This window comes from Coffea eugenioides, chromosome 11 (assembly GCF_003713205.1).
Source record: "Coffea eugenioides isolate CCC68of chromosome 11, Ceug_1.0, whole genome shotgun sequence".
NCBI lineage: Eukaryota > Viridiplantae > Streptophyta > Magnoliopsida > Gentianales > Rubiaceae > Coffea > Coffea eugenioides.
The window spans coordinates 45,471,498-45,491,826 of NC_040045.1; the positions used below are offsets into that span (position 1 = coordinate 45,471,498).

Below are 20,329 nucleotides of genomic sequence, written 5' to 3' on the forward strand. Positions count from 1 at the left end.
AATAAAAAAAAAATTAACTAGTCGTGTAAAATCATAAGGTTAATAACTGGTCCAAAAAAGAAAAAAAAAATATATTTAAATTGTCATATATATTAGTGTGACAACATTAAATAAATGAAAAGAAATTAAAAAATAGAGGAACCATGCAACTAAGATTAGTCAATCATGTCTAAGATCTTTGAATGAGTAGTTTAAGTTTATGAACACTGATGAAGAGGGTAACAAGTGGTAGTCGAAAGAGGGCTGGTTGAGATTTCAAGAATTGCTTTTGTGTATGTAGAGATCAAAGTCAAACAGATTTCGGTTTTGATAAAATTACCATCAGCCCTGAGATAAAATATGACAATTAACCACGATTGAATAAAATCAAACATTCCTCCACAGTCCACACACACACAAAAAAAAAAGGAAATTTATTAAAGACTCTCGGAAAGTCGGGGTCCGTGAGTCCAAGTCACAATTGAAAGAAACCAAAATATATTCGGATTGCATTGTAATAAGTCTACTGCTAGTTGAGACTTGAGTTGGAGAGTTGAGGAGGAGTTGGGGTTCCCCTTTCCCAGCAGCATCTTCTATCGTCTGCAATTCTGCAACTTAGGGTGCCTAGAATTTTTTCCGTTGCCTACATCGTGGGGTTTTTCGGCTCTCTGGTTGGGGGCTTGGACCAGGTGGCGAAGCATTCAGCTCACAAAAAAGGAACCAAATCCGAATTAAGCCCCGCAGCCCACATAATAAATTTTCCAAGATTCAATTTTCACTTTACTGGTCAGCATACCCACTCCTCTTCTTCTTCTTTTTTCCTTTCCATCTGTTTCGTTTCTTATTGGCCTGGGATTTTATGAACGCATCTCTTTTTTTCAAATCCTAGAAAAATTGATAATCAAGGCGGTAGTTCTCTTTCTGAAAGAAAAATTGTTAATTTACTTTCCCTGACAGCTTTGAGACGCCTGAATTCTTCCAGTGTACGATACTGTCTCTTGATGTTCTTTCATGGGATATCTCCATTTTCATATTTCTTGTAAATACCATGTAGCTGAGTATTTATCTGCTAAATCTTTTGTTGAATAACTGGGCAGAGTCATATATAAGATCTTGTGAAATAACTGGGTGGAGGAAGGGGAGGGGCGATCATTTCGTGAACAGAAACTTTGTAGCAATCGGCATAATTTTAATTATACTCGGGGGACGACAATGATGTACTTATCTGTTTTAGTTTCACTTGGGCTTTGTTTCACCTCGGTATGGTACTGCGATGTATAAGAGCTGTTCACTACGTTCTTGAATTCGAATTACTGTACTACTACTGCCGATCTGAATTTAGTTTTCCGGATTTAGACTAATGGATTAGACTTGGAGCTTTTAAAATGTGTGGAGGCAATGGTCTGTCAAGAGCTTAGAGCCGCCTTTTTGTTCCACCATGGGAGTTACCTTTATTTGCTCTCTTTCCTGCTAGCGCATTAAGGATTTTTAAGGTCATAGAGATTGGATTTCAGAATATATTTATTGAAATGTTTCTTTATGTTCCACAACAGTAATTCGACTAGTATCTTTTTATCCGTCAAACTAATTTTGTGAACCATGTTATCATCACATACATCAGACCTATTTTATGCCTACTGTTCAGAAAAAGAAAAGTAGTTTGCCGATCCTTCTTCCCCTATCGCTTAATATTTTTAGCTTAAAAAGTTCCTACCCTCCGCTAGTTTCCCACTTGGGCAAGGGAGGCTGGTTGGCCGTGAACAAGTATTGGAGCATAGTTCACTCGTACAAATTTCTATATTTTAATGACTACAGGATGTCATTTAGTTATTATTACAAGCTAATCAAAGGGAGTAAGAAAAGGTCTTGTTTTTCCTCCTGGTTGAGTTCTGGCTTCGGCAGTATAGGCTGAGCAAATGGTTGAACTGTGCTCTCTATTCCAATTCAGGATCAAATATACAGAACTTGTTATCCTTTTTGCTCCAGCGGAAATGCAAAATCTGAAGGCGCATGATGGGGATGCTGAAACAGAGAAGGTGAGCTCCACACAAGCATCGGAAATTGATGATTGGGCAAACTTTAAGGATGATGACATTATGCAACAACAATTTGCCATCCAAGCTGAGGAAGCTGAGAAAATCCCATTTGTTGGTGACAAGGCAAGAACACCTTGAAGCAAAACTATGTTGAAGCTTTTTGCTAGTTTTAATATATGCTTTTACCTTTCCTGGTACTTCAGATCATTATATAGCAGGTTTGACATCTTTGATCAGCATTTTTATAACCGTAAGATTGATTATCTTGTTATTTGCTGATAATTTTCTGTTTAATTTGCTAGAGCTGAATAGCCCTTAAATCTTGTAGATGTTCCTAGGCAACAGCTCATAAATGCCTGGGTCATATTGGTGATGCAGACATAGTTTGATAAATGAGCTGCTTTATACAACCATATGATGCAAATATTTTAGCTCTTGTAGGTTGGAGATGGTAAATTAATCAGTCACACTGCCAGGTCCACCACCTTCTATGCAGATGGTGCTTAGCCTGAGTTTTTGCCTGCATTATAATCTGTAGATTTCCTTTCTTTTTGTGTAAGTTTTGAATGGCAGTTAAGTCAATTTTAAGATAAAAAAGATGTTCAAGTGAAAAAAAAAGAAGGAAGGATCAAAAGAGGTTGATAACTCAGGACTATTGATATATAGTGACAATATGAAGTATGGGTTCATGTGTGACTGATGTGGCTAGTTTGGTGGTCTTAAAATTGCAACTTGATGATACTTGATGACAATCTTAGCCAAGGTCGGAATATTAGCCAAAGATTGCCTGTAATTTCTCTGATCAGTAAGTGTTTTAGCTTGGTTATTTAAATAACATTTCTCTAATCTTTTAGCATCAATTATTTGATATGCTCCAGTAACAATTGTCTGGTGGTGCTTGTACCTTTTAACTTGCACTTCCTATATGTAACATTTTATTTTTCTAACCGCACATGTAATTGCAGGAGCCACTTTCTTCATTAGCAAATGAATATAAGTCAGGAAGTTCGATTTTGCTCGAAAAGATAAAGGTTCTGACAATTTTTAGTCTTGAGTTTCTTTTTCATGCTTCTGATTGGTCACTTATCCTGGTTACTGTTTGTGCAGGTACTGAGTGAGCAATATGCTGCGATCAGGCGAACACGGGGTGATGGGAATTGTTTTTTCCGAAGCTTCATGTTTGCTTACCTTGTATGTTATTCTGTTGACATCAGAGATGCCCTTCTAGGATCTGCATACCTCATCTTTATAGGTAATTCAGGTGATTTGCAAAATCGATGCTAAATGATTCTCCATGGTCAAAATCCAGGAACATGTTATGGAATCTCAGGATCAAGGTGAAATTGATCGAATCAAAGCTAATGTCGAACAATGCAGAATGACACTCCGGAATCTGGGCTATGCAGAATTTACTTTTGAAGATTTTTTTGCGGTATTGATAGTTTTCACCCCCCGTTTTGTACAGTCACGTATATAGGCACTTCAGGCAATTATTGACAGATGAACAAATTTTGATCGTATGAGTACTCAAACAATGACCTAGCAGCCAAATGGAATTTCCATTGGGATAAGGTTATTTATTTTCTTGAAATATAATAGTTGATCGATGTGCCACTTTTTGGCACTTTTATTCTGTATATGAGTAGATATTAAGATTAAATAGTAGTATAGTTAGCTAATTCAAAGGAAAGTTAGAATAATAAAGGGAACTTTGTGTAGTTTATAACACAAAGTGTAGCTTCTGCTTTATTAAGCATCATTTTTTACTGGAAACAAAATCTCAGGCTTCATGTTGACTCTTCCAAGGCATCAAAGCTTACCTTATAACTTTAATGAAGTAAATTGCGTTGTTGTATATAGCTGAGGTGAATTTTTTTGGAAGGTAATGTTTTTTGTGTTTTTATAGAACCATGGATTTCCATTACCTCTAGTTCTTGAGCACGATATCATTAGCAATGTGCATGCATTTTGACACTTACACTGAATAAAATAGTTCTACTTGTCATAATTGTCATAATCACTATCACGTACTAAGCTTGTCACAAATACGTGAAGCATCTTGAAGTTATATTCCCTGAGAAAATGGATGGCCCCAATGCAGAGACCAATATTCTCTTCCCTTAAAATTATCTCCCATTGTCCCCTATACCCCTTCATGGCGCACTCCAGTGAGTTATTTCCCTTGATGCCTCAACCTCCCCATTGGGACATAACACAGAAATCTTCATACATGTAGTGAACTTATTTATTTCTCTTTCAGAATTCTTCTTTTGCTTTCTCCCAAAAACATTCATGTATCTTCCTTAAAACTCCTTTTGTAAGATTATTTTCTAGTATGAACTTTTTTTCCACTCCTTTTGCTCTTGCATTTTCTGTTGATAGCTTAGAATTTCAATCCTTCCTTAGGCCTTGCAAGCATGATTTTTTCCCATTACGTTTACCTGTTTTATGTGACAAGTTATTGGTCGTGAGCTGTAAATGGTATTTTGTTGACTTTATATAGAACATAAGATTTAATTTGAATGACGTTTTTAATTTTGATTGAGAACACTAGGGGCGCATCGAGTCGAGACTTAACGAGCAGTTCGGGCTCTGGCTTAGTTAATGCTTGATACACTTTAGTCCAACTTTCTTTTTCTTTTTGTATCCGAGTTCTATTTATCTGAATACTGCAATTTGTATAAAATTTTGGCTTGCTCACGATTTTTACAAATTTCAGTTATTCCTGGAGCAGCTTGACTGTGTTATTCAAGGAAGTGAAACTTCAATAAGGTTTAATCCCTTGATTTTTTGTTTTGAACTGCACATTTTGGTTTATAATCTTGATCCTCAATCATTTAGGGCTATTTTATTTGTTAATTTCTCAGTGTTTCAGTTTCTAATGAAAGAGTGTTTCATCTTTTCGGGTTGCAGCCTTGATGAACTTGTGCAGAGAAGTCGGGATCAGTCGATATCTGACTATGGTGGGTCTTGTTGGTGAAACATATTTTTAAAAGAGAAAAATTCTAATACAATTATTTGTGGCATGTTCTAATGCTGGTTCTTGTATAGTTGTTATGTTCTTCAGATTTGTTACCTCTGGTGAGATACGGAAAAGATCAGAGTTTTTTGAACCTTTTATACTAGGATTAACAAGTGCCTCTGTCGAGCAGGTTTGTTTTCTGGAGCTTGTATGCTACTTATTCTATTTGAATCATTTCCCCTATTATGGAGAAAATGGGTAGTAATCACAACTAGAGGCCATGCAGCCACAAGTTTTTTTTTTTTTTTTTTTGGGGGGGGGGGGGGCGCCTTTCTTATGAATCAGAGTTAATATTCAGAACCTGAAGTAAAGGCAAATTGCTATTAAAGTGTAGATTACTTCTTTCGCTCTAATCAGGAAGGACACATGTGATATTCAGGTTTCTGCAATTCTGCTAACAAAAAGTAAAAAAGTGACATCAGATACATACATTATAGGATGTCATATGGTACAACTGGAATCCAGCTAATGATTCAAAGGTGTTTGTATGTCTTGGTTATGTTCTATAGTATTGTGAACTCCTAGTAGGCTATCTTTTGGGAGCCTTATAGCTTGACGATTGGATTCGTCTCCTCTGAAGTCTGAAAATGCTCTCTACCCACTAATTGACATTTACCTGTTGCTTTCTGGTTTGAGAACAGTTTTGCAAGTCAGCAGTCGAGCCGATGGGGGAAGAGAGTGACCATGTTCACATTACAGCGCTGTCAGATGCGCTAGGAGTTCCAATTCGTGTGGTATATCTTGACCGCAGCTCGTGTGACAATGGCAGTGTCAGCGTAAATCATCATGATTTCCATCCTGTTAGTAATGATCTTCCCAGTGCTAAGAGGGGTGGCGCAGAGGCAATAGATCCATTCATTACCTTGCTATATCGACCAGGGCATTATGACATTCTGTACCCCAAATGACTTGATTCCACCTGCAATCCTCAGGTGTTTTGTTATTGGATTGGACTTATGCCTTTGTGGTGGTTTTGAGAATAATTTTGACTCGAGAACTTGGCCGCTAAGACATTTGTTGGTTGGATTGTTCCTTGACAATCACAATGCCTTTGAACTGAAGCATCCACCTTACTACTGTTTCTTGAAAAAGCAGATAATTATTTCACAAACAAAAAGTGTGGGACAATGCCAAAACAAATGATGCTGTTCTCAGAATTCAATTCAATCCCCGTCTGCTCTGCAGGAGTCATTTTTGTTCTGTGGTTGACGATCCCCACCGCCGCTACACCTGATCGACTCGTGAATGGAATTGAAAGTGGTTCGCCTCTTTGCTTTCGGTCGAGGATTGCTTAATAGACATACCAGGATCAGGCTATCTCGATCATTCAATTTTGCTTCGGGGATGGGATCCCATTAGCCGGATATTAACATCATCATTTTAATCTCTTTTTTTTTTTTTTTCTCGAGTTGGGGTTAATTACTAGAATGAACATGTCCGTGTATCAATGTTAGATCACATCAACTTAAATCGATGTCTTTGAAACTAAAAAATCTTCACACACACGCACACACACAACCCCCTCTCCAGTCTCCACCAAAGAAAATATCTTCCAAGGATAAATCATTCACCTTCAAACCCCGTGACCCTCTGGCTCCTCGCTTCTTCTTGCTCGGTGGCTCGTATTCTACGTGCGAGCCCATCGCACCGCAGTTCAGAATGGCAATATCTCCGTCATGCTAAAATGGTAAGAGCAGCCCCATTTTCTGACAGAACTCAATGGATATGCAAAATATTAGTACGAGATAGATAAACGACAGCCTCTCTTAAAGGACCTACATGTTCTCTTATACTAAAAAAAAAAAAGAAAAAAAGAAATGCACGGCATGTCAGCACTTAGTTAAGCCAAAACAAGATCTGCGAAAAACACAAGGACAGAAATATTGACAATGTGATGATAACCATGCTAAACGAGCCACAGTATCTCGGGACTCGTATCCAGGAAATCGGTACAAGACCACAACAGTTTTGTTACATCAAGAATGTTTTAACAATGATCTCTAATTTCTCCAAGCAAAGTGCAGAGGGAAATGCAAAATGCCAAGAGAAGCCTCCTCTGTGCAGCAAATATTTTGCAGTCACTCCAGAACTCCTATACACATAAATTTATATATATATATATATATATATCTGGACTTAATTTCCTCAATATCCAAAATTTGAAGCTCCATCCAATGCTCCTTTTCTAATAGCAGCCTCGAAGTGATGATAAACCCATTGCGAACGGGAATACAATGCTCTTATCAAGTACCACTCAATAATTTCAGGAGTCTCTCCAAAATCACAACAAAACTGCCCTCTCTCCTCCTCTTTTTTTTTTTTTTTGTGGTGTCTTTTCATTCCTCCATTAACCACCCTAATATACATCAGTAAAATTTGGGTGGAATCACTCAAAATTACTTAAATCCTACTAAGTTAGTGCCCACAAAAAAGTAGCATCAGCTTGCTCAATCTGACTCCTTGACAGAACCTGAAGCGGAGTCTCCGTTAAAACATAACTCCCCATTTGGCAAATTCGGTGCGTTTTCTTGGCTGTTCTCCTCGCTTGTGGTTGCCCGATTTTTGCTGGGTCTTGGTCGAACATTAACACCCATGGGAAAAGGTACCTGCAGATAAAAATCAACATGACCTCTTCTTTCTTTTCTCAGCGAGACAAAATGTTTTCTTACATCTATCTTCTATTAAGATCAGATTAGCTATAAGCCCATCCAGCACAACTATTGAGTTCGTAAAAGGAAATGCATAGTGGAATAGTAACATTACCTATTGTCTCAATTACTCTACTTTTTCTACTGATGCCACAGTTTGAAGGTTGACTTAAGAAGGGGGTCATTCAAGCGCAAAGTTTGATGGTCCCAAAAACTTTTAACTAGATAACTCCAAACAATGCAAACCCAAGAACTTCAGATATTATCTAACGAAAGCTCCCCAAGCCTTGTGCTGCAGCACAACATCAAAAATCCACTATCATTTACACAACAGGCCCCAGAGTGATACTTTCTTCTTAGTCTTCTACATTCAAGTCTAAAGTAGTCTCACCACATAATTGAAAAACTAATAACTTGTACTTCCACATGCTGAAAATCCTGTATTGTATATGCTTACAGGACAGTGCTACGTATTGAAGCAATACTTCCTATTCAAAGACTTCAGCAATGGATGGCCGTTATAACAGATGGTGCCAAAAATTGCAACAGCCACCCTACCCTTCCAATCACCTGCCTCCAATGCAAATCTATATGACTCTCATAAGGGGAACTAAAATCTCAAGCTTAGGTTCAGGTCAAATCTACCACAAGATTAGACCAGTTCTCTAGTCTCTTAACCCACAGAAAACTTATGGTAAACAGACCAATTTCAAGCAATGCATGCTAATATTCATGTCAATGCTTGCTTATGCATAACCAGCACTCCTTGTACCTGATCACCTGCATTGGGACCATCAGTGTGGAATAGTATCGGCCTGCATCGCTTGTCTTCATTCATCAAGCTTGAATTTTGGAAGTGCGCAATAAGAGCAGCTTTTCCCTGTATGCGAGCATATGCAAGCGAGGCTACTTTTTCACTATTAAACTTTTCCCATTTCTTCCCGTTGAATGCCTACCAAGACAATCAATGCACTTCAGTTCTAGTCTGATTTAGCAAGAACCAGGTGTAGTGTGGGAAAAGTTCTTTCCAATTACTATGATCAATAGTATACCTGATAAAATGGGATGATCAAGGAGGGATCGGTCATGTTGATAAATGCATATCCCACATTGCATTTGTTCTGAAAAGGAAGGAATACCACATTAACTACTTAACATAGCACAAGAAGTTGGGGGTACTGAATTTAAAAGCCACCCGCTTCAAGGGATTGCACTTGCCTTAAAATCAATGGGCAAGTAGATGAAATCATATGTTCCTCGATGGCGTTCATCAATTGCAGCCAAAAGCATCTTTGAAGTGTATCTGCAGTAGCCACCCAGATGAAATAGGATACAGGAATCACAAATGTAGAAAGAAGACACCCACTATTCCACTGGATTTATAATAGTGCAAAGGAGGTTAAGAAATTGACTGAACATATTTTAACGAAAAGATCAACTTTACAACAATCGAAACCTTCCCTGGAAACTTAAGCATGCCAGACATTGGATAGTCCAAAACTGGAATGTAAAGGACCATACAATAATAACTTTCAGAGTAAGTAATTCTATGCTAGAAGCAGGATATGCTTGATCTAAATGCAGGCAAAGAGAATATAGAATCATAATGCTGTATACAAAACTAACATGACAGTAGTACATTCTCACTTAGCACATTCGCATTCACTTCAAGCCACTTGCAATTCATGTGAACCTCCTAGGACAATCCATATGCAACCACATTTTTGTCCAGGCAAAAAACTAGAAGAAGAAAGCTAACCAAAAACCATGACAAAAATAATAACAATGAAAAAGGCAAAGAAGACAAAGGTGCTTATCATGAAGCATGAATCACATCAAAGTTGATGTAATGGAGAGCTATCCTGCCTGAGATGATCTGATTTGTTTAAACCAGGATGTATCCCTTTAGATATGAAACATCAAGAGACAACAACGCATTTCCTCCGCAAATTCTATTTCCCATTCAATTTGATCAATGATGAAGTCAAGCAAATGCATAAGAATACCAAACAAAAGCATAGTCCCAAGCCTCAATCAAAGCTACATACTTGTTAGGAATGTTCTTTATCATAAGAGTTGTTCGTTTATCTTCTCCTCGCATAATGCGGTCAATGTCAAGTTCAAACTGTTTCTTGTTGTCAGCCTGACTTGAATTACTTTCATTTCTACGGTTTCGACTCCTTTCATTTGGAGAATCAAACGAATTTATCATAGGAATCATTTGGCCCCTTGTAGGAAACATCATGCACCTCTGAGGAAGAGAGTTAAATCCAACACTTTTGGAAGGAACCGCCAGCTCCACACAGCCTCCTCCAGCACCCGAAAAAATGTTACGGGGAACAAATTCCAAAGGATGTGGTGCATTACCAGAAATCCTAATATTTCCAAGAGAACCAGGGTGGAAAACAGAAGCATCAGGAGATTCCCCTGCAAATGCATGTCGTCTGTCCCAAAGAGAAGGATTGACAGATGGTGCAGATCCCACATGGTGGTTACTTTGAGGTAGAATCGCATTGAGTATTTGGTTTGGCGCTCGAGGAACTGCATGCAGTTGTTGAGCATGAGGAGGAGTACAAACCCCATTAACAAATGAAGGTGAATTTTGCCACATCATGCCCTGAGGCTGAGGATGGTGCGTATTACTCCACATATAGTGACGTCCAGGAGGTGGACAGCTCCCATTTCCAGAATGACCAAAAACTGCAACAAGAGAAATGAATGTCAGAGGCCAATTTCTCATAAATGTATTATGCTACCAAACTGTGAAAACAGACAATAACAAACTTCCTCTTCAGGCAAATATCAAATGATATAAACACATTATGATGGCCATTCTAAATATAAGTCAAGCAAATAGTTATTTGTTCAAGTCTTCACACTCCACAGCTTCACCAACTGCTCAAATACAGGAACTTAACATTAAATGACAAAGATAAATCCTCTGCTGTCAAAGAACTTACCACCATCATTCAGCTCAACAGGGTGCCCTTTGGAGCCGAATCTGCAGAACTGCGTGTTCTCAATCATTTCAGAAGGCCTTGCACTTATATTAGAAGACATGTGGCCTGGGGAATTGCAAGAAATCCCATTTCCCAACCCATCATGATAATCAGGAAGTGAATGAGGATGATAGTTTGGCACACTCCGGAGCTCTAATTTCATCTCACCCTGTGAATGGCTAGATTCACCATCTCTGGTGTGATTGCCAGAAGATCCCGCCCTTGTCAAAGAAGGTAGGCTGTTAGGAGCAGAAGATACGACATGGTGGAAAGCATTGTCAAAGAATGGAGTAACAGTTGCTCCACTGGCAGATTGGGACCCAAAGATTGTTCCGTTATCCATGCTAGATGGAATTCCTCCATGTGAAAATGGTCCTGGAATGATCATAATGAGGAAACATGAGGATATCAATTGCCTTGCAGGGCAAAGATTACACATGGAAAATATATCATGTGGGAAACTGTACCAGAAAATCCAGTTGATGCAGTACTTCGAGGGCTTGTCTGTTGCAAATAAAGACTAGATTCTTCCTGCTCCAACTCTGACGAAAATGGCTGCGTCAATCTGCAAAGAGACAAGGTTTTAACTCCAGGTGTCTAGGAGCACTCAAGACTATTAACACCTATTCATAATATAAATTTGTAACCCACTCAGGAACATAGAAGATTTTGTTTACTCTTAAAGATCTATATCCTTTTCCAATGATGATCACAAAAAGAATGACCACTTTCCCATCCTAGCCACCACCCTGCCTCTCATTCCAGACAAACACTAAAATGAAATTCAAAAATAAAAAATAAAAATAAAATAATTGATGCAGTGGTGTAATGTCCCACCGTCTAGCACCACCAGGACGGCTGGGTTCGAGCTTAATCCGCTTCCCTGCAATGTCACTCCTATTCAATGCCCGAAGTGCAGCTTCTGCTGCTCGCACATCATAAAATTCAATAAATTTGTGATGACTTCTATGCGGAGTCTCACGAATCTGCAGTCCAGAGAACAGAATTAGCAAAGTTTTGCCTGAAACAAAATATCAACCCAACCCTTAATTTGGCACCCAATCTTACCTCCTTAATTTCACCATAGACACCAAAAATTTGACGGAGCTCATCATTTGAGACGGAAGAGTCAAGGTTAAAAACCACAAGAGTTCCTTGATTGACATCTTTCTCTGATGGATTGTCCTAATAATTAAAAGTATGCATGTTTTGAAACAATAAACATCAGAAACTACACTCGTGTGCATATGAAAACATCGTACCTTTGGAATAAATATTATACAAAGACAAGTGAAAATATAAATATTGGAATTTGACAACAAAATGAACAGGGTAAACAAAAGCTAAAGAAACATACCTTTGGAATTGAGAAATGAATGTCAAGTTTCCTACGCCTTAATGGTTTATTCTGGAGGGCTTTCATTGCATTCCGAGCAGCTCTAATATCATAGTATGAAATCATAACAAAACCGCGATGCTTACATGCTGTATATAGGGTGCGAATATCTCCATATTGCTGCATCAAAGATACAGAAATTGGGACCACCAAAAGCAAGACAAATATGCATGATAACTAGAACTTAAATAAAAAACACTGCATCTCACCTCGAAAAGTGTTCGCAACTCACAATCCTCTACATTGCTATTAATATTTCTGACAAAGAGTGTCCTTGAAGGGTGTTCTCCAAAAGGGTGCTCCCCTACACCCGAACCCACCAACTGACCATTGGCATTTTCACCCGAGATGTCAGAATTATTTTGTCCCGATGGAAAACCATCTTCTCCCAGCTCCAATCCTCCAATACTGCTAAATACATCTAAATCTTCTATGTCATCTCCATTATTGGGTTGGGTAATATTGTCCATTCCATCAGTCACTCCAGAGAGTAGGTCGTCATCATCAGGTAGAAGATTCCCAATTGTGTGAGCCTCAAGTTCTTCGAGTGATTCAAAGGTCTCCTCTTCCTCATATTGAGAGGCAGCAGCACCCACAGAGTGACCATAAGGAGGATTATTCGATGATAGTCGCACTGGATAACATAAAATTAGCACCGTTAAGCCCGTTTGTAAGTGACTTGAACCAACAACTGTTTTTATAAGTAATCCTCCACGTATTACAACTTGAATATAACAAGCCCAAAGAAAACATAAATATACTGCAAACAAAATGCAAAAGCATAAAACGATTCTTAATTTTTAAAAACAACCAAGAACCTTGAACTGCAAATGTCAAAAGCAGCAATTGTCCAAGGGAGAAGAAACTTACATTTCCTGCTAAATAACTCAGACAACGAGCTTGAAAAGAGACCATTCTCATATTGAGCGCCAACTAAATTCAATTTTTCCCCTTCCATAAAATAAGAAGCAGGCTCCACACTAAAATTAGGCCTTGTGACCAAATCATGGTCAAAGTTTCTTGGTAATGAGCGACTGGTTGCTCCAGCTGCTCCAACAGCATGCTTCTCTATGCTTGTAGCAGCCCTCTGGTCTTGGTGGAGAAAAGAATCTGGAAGATCAAAACGATTGCTGATTCGAGAATCCAATTGTATCCTTTTCTGAAGGGGAGACGAAGCAACACCAACTGTATGAAGTGTTCCATCAATTTTTGAACCTAAAAGAGAGGCGAGGAAGTCAGGATAGTTTCAAGCAAAGGGTAAGTAAAGCCCATAAAGAGAAAAAAAAAATAATGAAAGATGGATCACCATCAAGTTATGCGGAGAACACATAAATCAAATAAATTTCCAACTCGTATAAGAAACCTATTCTGTGGGTTTTTATTTCAGATTTCACAGCAGATTATGTAAGTTGATTACTCAAAATGAACTTACGGCAAGGATATTCAGTTAAAACTCCATTTTGCCGGTAAATTCAAAACGAGAAGCGCTGACAAATTGAACAACGCAAGGACAAGCAAATTTCCTTTCTATACTCCGCTATAAGATAAAAATAATAATAAATAAAAACAAAAGATTCTGGTAACATATTTTATTCAATTCCTGGTTTTAGGGCATCAAGATCTAATCAGTCTCAAAGAATTTCCAGTCATCACTCTCTATATTCTACTGTTGCTCAAGTACTTAGCAGAAGGGCAAATTACAAACCCTAGTCTTCTAAGTCTTTAATGTGATAAGATAATTTCAACCAACACAGAAGAATACAAAATTAAAGCACAACGAGGTTGCAATCCTTTCCACGGATGCAAAACCACATAGAAACCAGCCCTGGTGCCAGATTCTGTACCGTGGAGTAAGCAAGTTGAGGTTGGCATAGCCAACAGACAGAAAATGCTAAGAAGGACCTAAGTTCAAGTATGAAAATGCCATTGTGGTTGTCTAACACACTTGAGTTTATTATGTAGACAAACATCAACTGACAAGAGTCAACTAGATGGTGATAGAACCACTGTATGAAATCCAACAAGATTCCATTATGCATACCTAACAACAGATCAACCAATAAAGTGAGCTTAAGAAAGCTTCCAGGTTTGCAACCGTCATCAGGCCATTAAGCATTAAATATCCAAAGCTAGTATACTTAATTCCTATTATTTTTCAGTGGGGAACTTGCTAGCTTCCTAAATATAATACCATGAAAGGAATCCCTAGATAGAAATCAGTGTACCAAAAGAGGCTGCCTTCTCCTTTCATAATCAAAACTCATCATTATATTCTATCATCACATTATATGCTAAGAGTTGTGAACTAGCCGTGCAGAATTTATCCTACAGCAAAAAACTGCTAGTGTGTGTGAAAAACAATTAGAACCAAACCACTCATGATCAGACAAACAAAGAAGATTGTAAGATCGCATAGGAGAGTAAATTGAAACTGATCAAGGATCCTAACAGACTAATAACCAGAGGATAACAAATACATGCAATACAGGAGTAAATTGCAGCTTAAAAATATTTTCAGTGGCATCAAGAGACCAAAGAAGACATATATCAAACCCATAAAGTTAAATGAGAGTACAGTACAGCATGTCTAGTAAACTGAAATACAAAAGAAAAAGAAATTTGCACTCAAACAACAACATCAGTATCTGACCATTGCTATCAAGAAATGAAACAGAACTCACTAATTCTATCACTCCCAAGAAAAAAAGGGGGGAAAGGAGAGGGAAGAAGGCTAAAGTCTTGCTGCATACTTCTGTCATTCATCTACTCTGTTCATCACCAGAATGAAAAGTGCGGCTTAGTAATGCCATTACTCACCATAGCAATTAGGCATGGTATCTGTCTTCCAAAACCCTATCTGTCTCTGCCAGGAAAAGAACAAGACGATCAATTATGGAAGCTAATAAAGTTGCTTTCTTTTTTCTATTAAGAAGTGAGAGGGGATCCTGAAATCATTCAAGCTAAAAGAGACCACAAATAAACTTTGCAGAAGTGAACATCCGCAATCAAATTTAGTCATACAAGGAAAAGAATACCTCATCAGGATGCAAATCCTCAGATAAAAATGAGGACGGGGACAAGCCCTGTGAACCCATAATATCAGAAGGCATGATGTGATCTCAACTCAACTCAAGTAGCACCAACAAACTTGAAAAAAATCTCGTCTTTGGCTACCACCAGAGCACAAAAGTGCATCAATTATACAGGGAAGTCTAAGAAAATCGTAGTTCGGAAAAATAACAAGACCTGCAAGTGGAATTTATAACATCATTAGTTCGTTCAGCGAATATGCACAACTAGGAAGACCAAAAACCCTAAAGCTCCTGGATAAAAACTGATGAAGACAACAGAATTGCCAAAAAAGCTTGAGATAGGAGTAGTGGAAAAGATGAGGCGATGGAGAATTCTCAAGTGTATGTGCATGAGCCAGAATGCAGTTATACAAATTGAGTTGAAAGATGAGATAAAGGCAAAATACTGTGCAAGTTGAGATTCATTTCTAGGTCGCCAAATGGCAATGCTACCATTTAAACACAGATGCATTTAAGAAGCCATGAAGTGAAAAAAAAAATCAATTAACTTAACCAAGACAGAATCTGTGCAAAAAAAGAAAAGAAAAAAACTACTAGATAGCGAAGCTCTAGAGCAGAATTCAAAGTTTGAGAAGTTAATTCGGTCTGTTCTAGGAAAGAACCAAATAATTTGAGAAAGAGGGTGGAATAAAGGAGAGGGGAAGTTGAATTTGAACAGATCGGAACAAGGAAAGGTTAGTTGTGAAGTCAAATAAAAATTGAGCATCCGATCAAAGCGCAGAAGGTCTTTAGAGCAGCAGATAAAGGAGCAAACTTTGTAAGAATTAAAGGATCAAAGGGTTTTTCTTAAAACCAAACCAAACAAAAAAAGGAAGGAATTCAAAATGCAAGCGATAAAATGAGGAAAAATTAACTAAAAATTCAGAGCAAGGGACGAACCTCTCGAAATTTAAAACAAGCGCACCATCTCGGCAACGACAAAAAAACAGAGAGCTGAGCAAAATTAGTAAGATATAGGGGGGAAAAAAGGATGGAGCGCGAGAGAGAGGGAGAGAGAGAATGAAAGGCAAGGCGGAGAATTTAAACGGTGCGACGAGAGAAGAAGAGACAGAGAAAGAGGTAGAAAAAAGGGAAGTTCAAAAAAAGAATAAATTACGGCATAAAGCAAGGGTGGGGGTAGAGGTAGAAGGAAGAAAGGATGGCAGAATGAAGAAGATAGAGATCTAAGGTATCTGTGCCGTGCAAGAACCTCCAAACCCAAAACCAAAACCAAAACCTCCCTTCCTCTCAGACGCCTCTCTCTCTCGCACTCTTCACCTCACCTCTCCTCTCCTCCCTATTATTTCTTCCTACAATGCACGTTAACCACATGTCTACCCTTCCCCTTCTCTCTCTGTGAAGTCTTTCTTCCTTTTTTTTTAAATTATTTTAAATATATTTATATATAATATCGCCCACACACACACGCAAAAGAAACTGCCGCAGGCTGGCTGGTCTGTCTCTGTCGGTCTACCTGTCTTCTCTCCGCTTCACCCTGAGCTACCTCTCATCCCCGATCGGAATCTATGGAGTCTCCGGCGATCACCGACGACGAAGAATAAACCGGAAACCGCAACCTTGCCCTCTCCCTCCTCTCTCTCTCTCTCTCTCTCTCTCTCTCCCTCCCCCCCCCCCTGTTTGTCGTTGTTGTTGTTGTTGTTGTTGGAAGAGTAGCTGCTTGCCAGGAAGGAAAACAGAGGAGGGAGAAAACTACTTTGTATTTCTATTTATATTTCCATATATATATATATAAACCTTTGTTATTATGCTACAATAACTAACAAAACTTGAATTAGAAAACAAAAACAGTAATATAGAGACAGGAGGGAAATGATGGATCGGGAAATTGTAATGGAATTGAGTGTTGAATTGGACGGGAAATAGACCGTATTCCCCCACCCACGCACCCACCCTCCCCGAGGGACTATTCTGTCAGTTTACGGACACCAAAGGAAGAAAAGGAGGAGAGAAGACCGCCCATCAAAAAGCACGACCCCCCACTCCTACTCCTAGGCAAGGAACACGAGAAACCAGGAACCCGATCACCGGCGGCAACACCCTTTTCTCATCCATAAAGTTAAAAATATAAATAAAGAAGTAAATACCCCTCCTGGCCCTGGTAGCCTGTTGCACTACTGTAAATTTAAAAAAAATACGATTAAAATACAAAAGAAAATTAAGAAATTGACAAATCATCTTTCCTGGTCCATCATGAATCATGAGGCTGCCCGTAGCTCAGCGTATTCCTAGATTTGGATTTTGGGGGCCGTTCGCCGTTAATTCATTTTACGCCGTTACGTTATAAAACTCTCAATCTAAAGAGATTTTTCAGATTATCCAAAAAAAAAAAAAAAAAATGGGAAGAGATTTTTCTGTCCAATTCCTCCTGCCACTGCCAGCCCTGCTAACCAGATAAAATAATCTTACACTCATGGCTAAACATATGCCACCATATTATCCTATGATGATTCGTCCCTTTCTTCGTTGTTGGATAAATCATCACAAGATATTTCTTCATTGAACCGAACACACTAAATGGGCGTGTTCATGTAGGATATTTATGGTAGTAACACTTTTTTATAATACGACGTGCGTAAAGAATAAAATCGAAATATGGCCAGAAATACAAAATGTTGGTTAAAATTTTTTATTTATGATGCAAGCCCCATAATATTTTTTAAAAACGAAATGTGGGCTTGCCTACTAAACTACATATGCCTACTTACCCAACTAACCCTTTGAGGTGGTTTAGGAGTTTTGGTGACGGCAGCACAAATTAGTAATTTAGCATTTAAATTTCTGGTCCATGTACAGATCCCAGTTTAAATTGCATATCAATTGAGTTCAGTGGCTGTGAATTGTTTCGGTGAGGTAACCGTCCCGTTTGATAATATTAAGTTTTTTGGGTATTTATCCAAAATTTTACTAATTTACTGTAAAAATTATAAGAAAAATTTGTAGTAATATGTAAAACTTTTTCTTTTCTTTTCTTTTCTTTTTCTTTCTTTCTTTTTCCTTTTCTTTTTCTTTCCTTTGGATTTCTTCCTTGTTACCTCACCAATTGCCGGCCGTTGACAATAGCAGAAAATTTTTTTTCTCTCTCTCCCCCTCCCCGTCCCTCTCTCCCTCCCTTCCTCTCCTCCTCCACTCTCCTCTTCTCTGCCACCTTTCTTTCCTCCTTTCCCTTCCCCGCTACCTCTCTTCCCTTCTCGCCCTCACCTCCTCCCCTTCCCCCCCCCCACGCAATCTAGGGGGGGGGGGCAGGGAATAGGGGAGAGAGGAAGGAGAAGAGGGAGAAAGAGAAGAGAAAAAAAAAACTTAAATGAAAGAGATGACCGGCACTGAAGGTGATAGTGGGTTGATGTAGGGAGGAAGAAAAAAGGATGAAACAAAATTTTTTTTGTGTGCTTTTTGCATTTTGAGGTGTGTAATTTAAAAGATTTGAAAAGTTTTTTGAGATTATTATAAATAAAATTGTTAATAAAACTGGTAGAAAATAAAGTTGGGCAAAAACTCATTGACCAAACAGGCCCATCGTTTTAGAAACATGTTAAAATCCAATCAATGAATATTTTATTGTCTCCTTAGAGGACCATCCTTTCAATTTCTATCCCTAATAGTTAGTTTGGGAGTTGTGATTTGATAAGAAAAAGAAAAAAAAAAAGGTGAAAGAAAAGACATTCTTTCTAGTCTTTAGGAGCCTTTAAGGAACAGAAAATTATGGAAAGCGTATGATTTAGACGTATGAACTCCTACTGCTTTGGTTCTCACTGTTTTTCTCCCATCTTGTATCTTTAAAATTGTTGAATGCTTATAGAATAGTGTTTTTCATATACTTTAACATAGATTTCAAAAAAATCTTTGTGAGATACAAAATACAGTTTTTAGAATTATTAAAATCTATTACCCTTTCCGTTCTTTATTTTTTGTCAACCGGTCATTCACTGTCTTCTATGACTTTTACACGTCCTATCGGGATGTCATCCTTTCTGTCGTTTTTTGCCATCTCTGTCATATTTGCATAATTCCCGTTTTCCTTTCCTTATCTCTTTGCACAATATTGTTATTTACTTTCCTCTTTCGATTCTTTTGGCCATTTTTAACTCCTCACTAATTTCTTCCTCTCTGTCTCTAATCTCCTAGTATCGCCATTTAATTTTTTATCCCTTTCCTCTTATCATTCTTCCAAACCCTTGGATAGCCCCCAACCTCTATCTTGCATGGCCAACTTCCTCAATATCCCTTTATTTTAGTTCCTTCTTTTTGTTCTACCCGTCCAATTAGAACAAAGTAATATCACAAATTTTCATTCTAAAGATATTATGCTATAAAATATATAGTTTTTCTTATATATTTATAAGAATTACATACATATAAATGTATATAACATGCTCTGTGTGTGTTGGAATTTTTTTTTTTTTTAGTAATTGTGATTGGCATTTCTCACATCTATTGATCTGAGAGTTCTAATTTTTTCATTTTTTATTCAAAATATAGCTTAACATATTGTCAATGTTACACTATTATAAAGTGAAATTGGTGAGTAAAATATAAAATGAAAATTCAATACAAAAGTATAAAAACACCAAATTTAATTATTTTTCATATACATTTTGAATTAAATAATTTCAAATGAGAAGTTGAATCCATATTCTATTGTTTTTTTCTTAATTTTGGGGAGAATTGGTGTTGTTTTTATTATTATTATTTTTGTCAAAAATAAAGATTTCAAACAAAAATTTTCATATATAAATGCTAGTAGTACTTTGTTTTTTAGTTAGTGATTTCGTAGTTTAGGTTTCATGAATGGTATCATTCTTAATTTTTTAAATCCATGACCAATGAATAGTATTTCCTTTTCATTTTCTATATAATTTGCCCTCTTAGTTAGAATTACTAAGTTGAAGGGAAATATTATTATTTACTTTTATACTTTTTGTTTTTTGGTGATGTTTTCTTTTTATTTAAATTCACATTAATAGACTTCAAACTAAATTCCTATGTAAGTAGAGCCACTTCTCACTTTTTAAATTCAAAAGGCATGACAGGATGTATTATAATTTTTAAAATTCAAAATTTTATGAAAAAAAGAATGAAGAGTTTGAAGCTTCCTGACTTAACCATACTAAAAACCCCTTCTCAAATTTATATAGATACAGATTATGCAAATTTAAATTA

At 37.5% G+C, this 20,329-nt stretch overlaps 2 protein-coding genes across 5 annotated transcripts; one reads left to right on the forward strand and one right to left on the reverse strand.

Annotated features, from left to right (window-relative positions):
• Nucleotides 1-483: 483 nt before the first annotated feature.
• Nucleotides 484-6,110, forward strand: LOC113753231 (ubiquitin thioesterase otubain-like). Of its 2 annotated transcripts, none has more exons than XM_027297334.1 (9): nucleotides 484-765; nucleotides 1,928-2,138; nucleotides 2,981-3,046; nucleotides 3,123-3,206; nucleotides 3,325-3,447; nucleotides 4,735-4,787; nucleotides 4,929-4,978; nucleotides 5,067-5,167; nucleotides 5,679-6,110. In XM_027297334.1, the coding sequence occupies exons 2-9, from the start codon at nucleotides 1,971-1,973 to the stop codon at nucleotides 5,943-5,945; spliced, it is 912 nt and encodes a 303-aa protein (XP_027153135.1). In that variant the 5' UTR covers nucleotides 484-765; nucleotides 1,928-1,970; the 3' UTR covers nucleotides 5,946-6,110. The 2 variants fall into 2 exon arrangements, with proteins under 2 accessions (XP_027153135.1, XP_027153136.1); XM_027297335.1 differs by lacking the exon at nucleotides 484-765 and adding an exon at nucleotides 776-962.
• Nucleotides 6,111-6,901: 791 nt separating this feature from the next.
• On the reverse strand, nucleotides 6,902-17,024 carry LOC113751547 (protein MEI2-like 4). 3 transcript variants are annotated; one of them, XM_027295597.1, is made up of 15 exons: nucleotides 16,626-17,024; nucleotides 15,116-15,326; nucleotides 14,898-14,943; nucleotides 12,951-13,295; nucleotides 12,290-12,714; nucleotides 12,042-12,200; nucleotides 11,753-11,869; nucleotides 11,522-11,670; nucleotides 11,152-11,249; nucleotides 10,646-11,059; nucleotides 9,734-10,385; nucleotides 8,904-8,988; nucleotides 8,738-8,806; nucleotides 8,458-8,637; nucleotides 6,902-7,643 (listed from the first exon to the last, which is right to left on the reverse strand). In XM_027295597.1, the coding sequence occupies exons 2-15, from the start codon at nucleotides 15,188-15,190 to the stop codon at nucleotides 7,485-7,487; spliced, it is 2,973 nt and encodes a 990-aa protein (XP_027151398.1). In that variant the 5' UTR covers nucleotides 15,191-15,326; nucleotides 16,626-17,024; the 3' UTR covers nucleotides 6,902-7,484. The 3 variants fall into 3 exon arrangements, with proteins under 3 accessions (XP_027151398.1, XP_027151399.1, XP_027151397.1); XM_027295598.1 differs by having other exon boundaries at nucleotides 14,898-14,937; nucleotides 16,052-17,024; XM_027295596.1 differs by having other exon boundaries at nucleotides 16,052-17,024.
• Between the last annotated feature and the right edge of the window lie 3,305 nt (nucleotides 17,025-20,329).

What these genes read in the sequence shown, in the direction of transcription:
- LOC113753231 (XM_027297334.1), top strand. Translation starts at nt 1,971, where the DNA reads ATGCAAAATCTGAAGGCGCATGATGGGGATGCTGAAACAGAGAAGGTG. An exon ending in TCCCATTTGTTGGTGACAAG is followed by an intron (nt 2,139 to 2,980) that starts GCAAGAACACCT and finishes ATGTAATTGCAG; the next exon opens with GAGCCACTTTCTTCATTAGC. An exon ending in TTTTGCTCGAAAAGATAAAG is followed by an intron (nt 3,047 to 3,122) that starts GTTCTGACAATT and finishes CTGTTTGTGCAG; the next exon opens with GTACTGAGTGAGCAATATGC.
- LOC113751547 (XM_027295597.1), bottom strand. Translation starts at nt 15,190, where the DNA reads ATGCCTTCTGATATTATGGGTTCACAGGGCTTGTCCCCGTCCTCATTT. An exon ending in TCTATGGTGAAATTAAGGAG is followed by an intron (nt 11,671 to 11,752) that starts GTAAGATTGGGT and finishes TCTGGACTGCAG; the next exon opens with ATTCGTGAGACTCCGCATAG. An exon ending in GTCCCAATGCAGGTGATCAG is followed by an intron (nt 7,644 to 8,457) that starts GTACAAGGAGTG and finishes TTTTATCTGCAG; the next exon opens with GTACCTTTTCCCATGGGTGT.